At 54.2% G+C, this 8,764-nt stretch overlaps 1 protein-coding gene across 3 annotated transcripts in view; it reads left to right on the top strand.

The window, feature by feature from the left end:
* Positions 1-6,893: 6,893 nt before the first annotated feature.
* Positions 6,894-8,764, top strand: part of SLC25A39 (solute carrier family 25 member 39) — a 4,443-nt gene continuing 2,572 nt past the window's right edge. Inside the window, exons 1-5 of one of the 3 annotated variants that reach the window (XM_007455111.1) lie at positions 6,894-7,010; positions 7,889-7,988; positions 8,122-8,181; positions 8,294-8,338; positions 8,589-8,722. In XM_007455111.1, coding sequence (XP_007455173.1) covers positions 7,904-7,988; positions 8,122-8,181; positions 8,294-8,338; positions 8,589-8,722 — 324 coding nt within the window. In that variant the 5' untranslated portion in view covers positions 6,894-7,010; positions 7,889-7,903. The remainder of the gene's footprint in view (positions 7,011-7,888; positions 7,989-8,121; positions 8,182-8,293; positions 8,339-8,588; positions 8,723-8,764) is intronic. The other 2 variants (XM_007455112.1, XM_007455113.1) reach the window with 2 other exon arrangements.

Raw genomic sequence — 8,764 nt, 5'->3', positions numbered from 1 at the left:
CTCTCCCATTGCGGAGCACAGGCTCCGGATGCGCAGGCTCAGTGGCCATGGCTCACGGGCCCAGCTGCTCCGCGGCATGTGGGATCTTTCCGGACCGGGGCATGAACCCGTGTCCCTTGCACCGACAGGTGGACGCTCAACCACTGCGCCACCAGGGAAGCCCGATTTCCATGGTTTTTAAAAGTAGGTCTGGCTAATGTTTATTGAGACTCACATTGTGCCAGGTTCTGTACTAAACTCTCCTTTAATCTTTAACACAGGCTTGCGAGGTAGATACAGTTATCATCCCCATCTTACAATGCAAGAAGGAAGACTCAGAGGTTAAGCAACTTTTCTGGGGTTGTGTAGTTGGAAAGGGGTGAAGCCAGAAATTGAATACAGGTCTGGTCCAGAGCCTGTGTTCGTAACCATCATAGTTGTTCTTTTCAATGCCAGATTTTCTTTCAATGTGAGTGCCCAGCTCTCATCTGAGCACTTTTCTTCATCCCAGCCTGCTCGGCCCTCCCTTGGCCTTCACTATGGGTTAATCTCCATCAATGTTTCCTGACCGCCCACTTCCCCCTTGTTCTAGGCTGTCTTAGGCCCCCTCCATCACGTGACCTGTTTTAGTGCCTTCACAGATGTCCTTCCTGTCTGCAATTGTCTTGTTTATTTACTTGTTTGTGTGTGTCTCCTGCACTAAAAAGTGTGAGCAGGGACCCAGTGTGGCTTGTTCCGTGCTATATCCCAGTACCTACAACGGTATTTGGCATACAACACTCAAACATTTTTTTTTTTTTTTTTTTTGCGGTATGCTGGCCTCTCACTGTTGTGGCCTCTCCCATTGCGGAGCGCAGGCTCCGGACGCGCAGGCTCAGCGGCCATGGCTCACGGGCCCAGCTGCTCCGCGGCATGTGGGATCTTCCCAGACCGGGGCACGAACCCGTGTCCCCTGCATCGGCAGGCGGACTCTCAACCACTGCGCCACCAGGGAAGCCCTCAAACATTTTTAAAAAAGAGAACAAGAGAGGGAAACACTCAGTAAATCAAAAAGAGAGAAAGAGAGAGGGAGACGAACACAAGTCAGGCCTTTGGTCCAGGCCCAGCTGGGATGGCTCCTCCTCACTTTGGGTCACTGAGACACGGGCTCAGCCCTGGCACGGCCACGCTTTTCTGGAGGCTGACATGCTCCAGGCAGTCTCAGGCACACTGAGAAGCAGAACCTGCAGCCCCAGGAGGCAATGACACTACATGGGATCCCTGGTGCCTGGTGAGCTCATGAGGTTCTCAACAGAATCAGATCCAAAGTCTTCTTTTGGTAATATAGTTTGTAACTCCTTCAATAAATTTTCAGAAGTGAAATTCACAGAGAGTGTAATTTCCTATGCACGTTTTTAAAAATCTGTATTAAATTCAAACTGTAATAGAGAGGAAAAATAAAAGAAAGTAATTTAGGATGAAATAATACGTATTTCTGTGTGTGAAAGCTCAGGCTTGACTCCACGAGAGAACAGAAGCTTGCAGATGCCCATGAATCACTGGCGATGGAGAACCGGAAATGGAGGCTCTGCGCTGGAGTATTTTGTTAGTAACTCAGCTCACACCAGCCAGGTGGCCAACAGGATGAGATGTTCTGAATGGTGAATGATCCTTGGTAAAGTTCTAACAGAGACAAAGCCACGTCTTCCTGAAGACTGCATGGTAGTTTTATTCCTGGGAAATTCTATAGATTATCAATATAAAACCATTTAAAAAGATATGGGTGGGGCTTCCCTGGTGGCGCGGTGGTTGGGAGCCCGCCTGCCGATGCGGGGGACGCGGGTTCGTGCCCCGGTCCGGGAGGATCCCGCGTGCCGCGGAGCGGCTGGGCCCGTGAGCCATGGCCGCTGGGCCTGCGCGTCCGGAGCCTGTGCTCCGCAGCGGGAGAGGCCGCAGCAGTGAGAGGCCCGCGTATTAACCTAGTCCATGATCCTTGATATCAGTAATTTCCCTAATGCTGTTTACTCTGGAGCAGAATGAACTCAAAAAAAAAAAAAAAAAAGATATGGGTGAAATAGAACTGGCTTCGAGGTCGGTTAATTATGAACAGATTTCGCGAATCCGCAGATGTGGAACCCGCGGATACAGAGGGGCCGACTGTATTCCCCATACTAGGCCAAGGGACTTGAGCATCCCCGGATTTTGGTATCTGCAGGGGCTCCTGGAACCGATCCGCCACGAATACCGAGGGACGACTGTATGTGGTTGTCCAGAAAGACAGAGGAAAGCCGCGAGGTGTACGGGGATAAATCCCTGTTAATGTCAGACTGTCCTACACTTTATAGGACATTGAGCATCCCTGCCCTGACCTCTATCAAATGCCAGGGGCTCTGATCTTGTGACAATCACAAATGGCCTCATAAATTCCCTCAAATTTCCCCTAGGGGGCGGTAGAGCTCAGCTCGAGAACAACTCCCCGGCATATTCCCCATCGCCCCGCTGTTATTTAACACTTATCTTTGAGGTTGTTTTACACTCGGAAGTGGAAGTCAGCATCCCTTTCAAGGTGGTGTTTGTTATATGGGGATATTGTCAGGCAGTCCCTTTGCATGGCATTCTGCAGTTACAAACAGAGCTACGGTAAGGGCGGGTCATTTTGCACGTGAGCAAGCCAATCAGGGAGGAATGCTTACAAGTGGCCTGGCTGAGTCACAGGGTTGGGCATTTGGAATTTTGATAGCTATGGCCCCAAACTGCCTTGCTCAGGGGGGTAGATTAATCCACACTCCCCAGCAGAGTAGAGTTCCAGGCATCCGGCGGGGGGTTGGGGGGAAGGCAGTTCTGCAGTCTTAGCCAGGACCCTTCACCTCTGGAGGCCACCTCCTCAGACCACACCCAGGGTGCTCCCAATAGGACTTGGGTGTCCAGAAACTTCCCAGCTCATCTTCTCAAGCCAGGGAGGGGCTGGGGGGAGACAAGAGAGGCCTTTCCCTGGGTGGGCTGATTCTAGCTATTACATTTATTTCTTTTTTTTAACCTTCGGAAAAAAAAAAAAAAATACAGGGACCTCCCTGGTGGTCCAGTGGGTAAGACTCCGTGCTCCCAATGCAGGGAGCCCAGGTTCCATCCTTGGTCGGGGAACTAGATCCCGCATGCAGGCGTGCCTGCTGCAACTAAGACCGGGTGCAGCCTAAATAAATAAATACTTTAAAAAAAAAAAAAGATAGCTTTGTTGTTGTGTTTTTTGTTTTTGTTTTGTTTTCTCGTGCATGGCTTGCGGGATCTCAGTTCCCCCACCAGGGATTGAATCCAGGCCACCGAAGTGAAAGCCCCGATTCCTAACCACTGGACCACCAGGGAATCCCCAGCTTTGCTGCTTTCTGATTCTATACATAATACATATGTATTTCAGAGGGAGAAATCCCCTTCCCCACCAACTTTTTATTTTAAAACCTTTTAAAACTTCAGAAAAATTGCAAGAATGGTACAATGAGCACCATATACCCTTCACTTTGATCTACAGTTGTTCACATTTTGCTACATTGGCTTTATCTTTATTTTTGCTGAACCATTTGAGACAGTTGCAGACATTTGCCACTAAACACTCAGTGTGCATTTCCTAAGAACAAGGACATTCTCCTACAAAACCACTGTATGGTTATCACACTCAAGAAATTTAATGTTGGTAAAGTAATATCAACTATACAGGCTTTATTCAGTTTTCTCCAGTTGTCACAATAAAGACCTCTATAACGTCCCCACCCCTCCCTGCCCCCAGGGCCCAATCAAAGATCTGACTTGGCATTTAACTTGAGGCCTAGAGTTTGGATTTCTTTTCTCTGGTTCAGTGGTCCTGCAGCCTGCAGCCTTGCCTACAGGAAGGCACCTGAACTCAGAGGTGCTAGTAGAGTCCACGGGAGGGACCTGAGCCCTACTTCAGCCCCATAAATGTCTTCCTAGGCCCTGGGGGTGCAAGCTGGGGCTTGCCCTGGAAGAATTCAGCCTTACAATAAACTATCTTCTGTTTACCTCGCTTGCCAGGCAAGGACTTGTCCATCAGTCCCTGAGATAATTCCTGGGGCTGGTACTATTCTCTCCCCTTTTACAGTTGAGAGGAGTTTCTGTTTTTCCATCTGACAAGGAGGCCGGTGATGGCCACATGGAGCCACATGCTGCCTCTAGTAGGACCACTGGGTGTGTGGTCAGCGTGAACCACGGCTGAGACAGCCAGGACAGTGGCCGCCTCCTCCTCAGGCCTCTAGGCTTGCTTCTCAGGTCAGGCCAGTCTGGCCAGAGCCCCACAGGTTCATGGGCATCTCAAGGCTCTGGATCCACCCTGCAGTCGGTATGATCGTCCTTGGACGACACCTCCACCAGCTCCAGTGGTGGATAACTTCTCCCTTCTGCCCAGACTGTTGCCAGCATGCTGGCATTTGGTTATACCAAGGTTTTCTCAGCCTCCAAGCATTTACATGTAGGGGATGGCAGGGAGTGAGATCTACTCAGCTCTGGGTGGGACTACAGAACTGTTTGTCGACTCAGCTTTTCACAGACATGACTTTAGCTAAGAGTCTGTAAATTAGCAGGATGGGTAACTCATCCTTATTTTCAGTTGAGGAAACTGAGGTGTAGTGACAAATCTCAAAGGCATCCTATTGCAAGAAGAAAACCAGAAATGGAGTGCAAGCCCCTCATTCTACTGTGAAGGAAACTGAGGCTCAGAGGTCACCATGTTTGATTCCTGGCTGTGCTACTTTGCTCTGGGGAAGAAGGCGTGTAAGGAGTTATCACTATCTGTGCCTGCATTTAGAGGCAGAGGTGGGACCAGAATCCTGGCTGCTCTGAAGACCCTTTCCAGAACTTTCTGTGCCACAGGTCCTGGAGTGGGGCGGCGGGGGGGGGGGGGGGCAATCAGTAATAATAGTAGTGGTCACCAGCTGCTTGCCAAGTGCCAGACAGGGCTCTAAGTACTTTAGAGCTATTAACTCATTACATCCTCAAATTCCCATGAGGCAGGGGTATTTTGATCCCCATCAGCTCATTTATAAATGGGTGAAACGAAGGCTTAAAGGACTCTAGATACTTACTAGAGGTCCCACAGCTGCTGTAGCAGGCAGCCCAGATTGGAACCAGGTCCCGCCCTCCCAGTGCTCTGATCTGGAGGCAGGTAAGTGGTGCAGCCCCACCACGCTGTATCTTAGAGTTCTTTGGGCCTGAGCCCTGAGTAAACATTTGCAGGGAGCAGAGAGCCCTGGTTGAGAATGGGATGGGATGGGAGATCCTCTGGACTCAGGTAGGAGGGGGTTTGAATTCTAGCTCTTTCATTTGTGTGATCTTGGTGCAACCTGACCTCTGGGGTCCCCATTTTCTCATGTGAAAAATGGGAGAGTGCGTAGGAGAAGTCTGGATTCTGCTCCACACCAGGAGTCATTACACACAAGGACCTCAGTTTCCTCCTCTGTAAAATGGGGGGGAGTTATCTCTCGGCTGATGGCTGTGTAACTGTGTAAGTCATAACTTTGAGGGAGTAAAGGACCCTAATAGGGGCTGGGTTCTCGCCCAGTCAGTTTATAAAATTATTTTGTGTCATTTCAGAATTCAGTTGGTATGGGAAGGGCATGTAAAGGGCGCCTTCTCTCAGGGCCCTTTTGATCAGCAGCACTTCACGGGTCACTCCCCGCCCCCCATCTCGGGCTTCCTAGCGGTGGAGAGCCGCAAAGTCTTTTCTCAGGGAAAGCACACGGTTGGCCCCTTGGAACCCACGTGCTAACCCGGCGTGCACCGGCTGGCTGGGCGACTCCAGGCCCGGACGCTACCATTCTCGGGGGGAGGGGCGGAAGAGCTGGTGACGTCAAAGTCACAGCCTACCCTTCTTAAAGGCGCAGGCTCGCAGCCGGTGTTCGTTTTTCTCTTAAGGACACTCCGCCGCACGAAAGTTTTAAAAGCGAGGCAGCTGATGGGGTCTCGGGTGCGGGGCTGGCCCGGGACAGAAATGCGGCTCCTGAGAAGCGGGATCAGAGACGTCCAGGATTAACGCCCACCTGTCACTCGGGGAGGCAATGTGGTGCGAGGGAGGTACTTGTCCAGTTCTTAAATTTAAGCCTCAGTTTCGTCTTCTGTAAAACGGCGTTAATAACGATCTACTTCTAGAAGTTCTGAGACGTAGAAACTCGTGAGAGTAACCAACACAGAAATGTCGGACTCCTTCTCCCCTACTCAATCCTATTCCTGAGTGAAGGAGGAATCCGAGACCCAGAGCGGTGTTGTAACTTGCCCAGGGTCACAGGGAGGTGGGACGAAGCCCAAGTTAAACCCGGTTGAACCCACGTCTCCCGGCTCCCGGGCCAGCCTTTCCTCTCTGTCCAGCCTGCCTGGCCCCGGTTACTTACTCGTCAACTTCACTACCCACACCCGCAGGGTACCCCTCAGTTTTGTCAATTGGTTTTGCAGTTGCAGTCTCGATGGACTGTTAAATAGGGACGACCCTGTTTGATACGGTCGCCGTAAAGTTGTAAAACCTCAGCCAAGAGCCCGATGGCTTAATGTTTGCCAGCACTATTTCATCGCCCCCCGTGGCCTTGGAAGAACTGATTCAAACCCCCGCCGCCAAAGAAATGAGGAAAATGGGGAGAGTGCTTTACCCACGTTCGTCTAGAAAGTTTGCGGGAGCAGCGCTCGGCCGGGATGCTGGTGGGGTGGTGTTGGCGACAATACGCTGTCAAGTACGGTGCTGCCGCCAGGTCAAGCGCGGCGTGGAGACTCGCGACCTTGGCGAGCGAGCCCGGCGGGGCACCCGCGGCGCGGGGCCGTGGTAGCGCGGGACCCAGAGGAGGCCGCGAGTGGGCGGGCCGGCCTCACTCCGGGCAGGCGGCCGGTTGGCCCGTGGGGGGGCGGGGCCTCGCGGCGCCGTCCAGGGGCGGGACGGACTCGTCCAGTTTCCGAGTCGGCCTTGGTGCCTAGCGAGCGGTCGCGGAGCCGGTCCCGGCCGCGGAGCCGCTATGGGCCCGCTCGGCCCCGGGCGTCGCGCCGCGCAAGCACCGGCCTAGAGCCAGGTGGGCGGGGCTGGACCTGGGCTGAGGGTCCGGCGGGGGGCGGTGGCGGGAGTCGGGTCTCTGGGGGGTACCGGGAGCCTGAGCCGGGCCTGGATGGGGGCCGGGAGTCGCGGGCCGACCTAGTCGGCCCCACCGGGCGCCCCTTGCGCGCGGGGCCAGGACAGAGAGTGTCGCCGAGGGGTGAAGAGCGATCTTGTCTCCCCATCCCTACTTCCCGCACTCTCGACCGGCCCCCCCGAGAAAGAGATTTTGAGGGAGAGGGAGCAGAGAGATTATCCTTCCCATCCAGGCTCGGGGCTTGGTCCTCCGACCTCGGGAGGACGGGCGCGGGGGAGGGCCGGGCACCCCCGCCTGCAGTCCCAGAGAGTGGACGGACCCTTCGCCGCCTTCAGGTTTGTTACCTTTCCCTCCCTGCCGGGCTCTACCTCTCCACGTCCGGTGACTCGAGGCTCGCATGCGCCCGCCTTGGGGCTGGGTGCTGGAGTGGGGGGTGTAGGGGGGCGGCTCAGGCGTTTTGATCTTTGGGCCCCCCAGGCCAACCCGGGCACCTGCACTGAAGAGGTGCACAGTAAGCCGTTGTGGCAAGGGTGAGGAATGGCGGTGGGTCATAACCGTCCATTAACTGATGGATGACTCTCCCAGATTCCTTCCTAACTACTCCCACGGTGACCTTGGGCAGGTCACCTCATCTCTCTGAGCCTCTTTCCCCTTTGGCAAGGTGGAGTTGACAATAACTGCTATAAAAAGTGGTTATGCGAGACTCATAGTGAGTGAGTGGGGTGAGGGTCCAGCTAGTGTCCCCAAGAGCCTCTGCCTCCTTTCTCTCCCTCCCCCTGACTCTGGTTTTGTGCTCCAATTGACTGACGTTTGTTTTTCAGAACTGAAGCTACAAGATGGCCGACCAGGACCCTGGGGGCATTAGTCCCCTCCAACAAATGGTGGCATCCGGCACTGGGGCCGTGGTCACCTCTCTCTTCAGTAAGACCTGGGATGGTGGGGTGGGGGCAGCTGGGGACTGGGGCAGACCAGAGATTAGAAATGACTTGGCTCTGGATGACGGGTTCGGGGCGGGGTCCTGAAAGGAGCTTTCAGACCTGCCCTCCTCCCCCAGTGACCCCCCTGGACGTGGTGAAGGTACGCTTGCAGTCTCAGCGCCCCTCGGTGGCCAGTGGTGAGTGTCTGACCCTGAAGCCAATAGGGAGTGGTGCCAGGGGTCCCCAGAGATGAGGTCCCTGGGGCAGGTGGGGAACATTTGTGACTTGAGGTAGTGCCTTGTGTTTTAGAGCTGATGTCTTCCTCCAGACTCTGGAGCCTCTCCTACGCCAAATGTGAGTGCCCCACGCCACGGGGAACCTGTAAATGTCCTGGGGAGGGATGTCCCAGTCTCCCCAGGGCACACGAGGGCCTCACAGCCACGGACTAGCACATGTTTCTAGATCATATTAGCTAGCCCTCTGTCCTACACAAGAACGTCCACCCAGGGACCCCAGGCTCTGCTGGCCCTCCAGAGATGGGTGCTCACCACCTCCCTGTGAGGTTCCGGGGCTCCGTCATGCTAATGCGCCTCCCCTTCCCCAGTGCCCTCCTCTCTCCAATCCACAGGGAAATGCCTCCTGTACTGCAATGGTGTCCTAGAGCCCCTGTACCTGTGCCCAAATGGTGCCCGCTGTGCCACCTGGTTTCAGGACCCCAGTCGCTTCACTGGCACCGTGGTGAGGAGCACCTGTACCCTTAGCTGGGTCTGTTGGCATTCC

The sequence above is a fragment of the Lipotes vexillifer genome, unplaced genomic scaffold, assembly GCF_000442215.2.
Source record: "Lipotes vexillifer unplaced genomic scaffold, Lipotes_vexillifer_v1.1 scaffold1639, whole genome shotgun sequence".
NCBI classification, from domain to species: domain Eukaryota; kingdom Metazoa; phylum Chordata; class Mammalia; order Artiodactyla; family Lipotidae; genus Lipotes; species Lipotes vexillifer.
The sequence above is the reverse complement of the archived record's forward strand: the minus strand, read 5'-3'. Positions and strand labels throughout refer to the sequence as shown.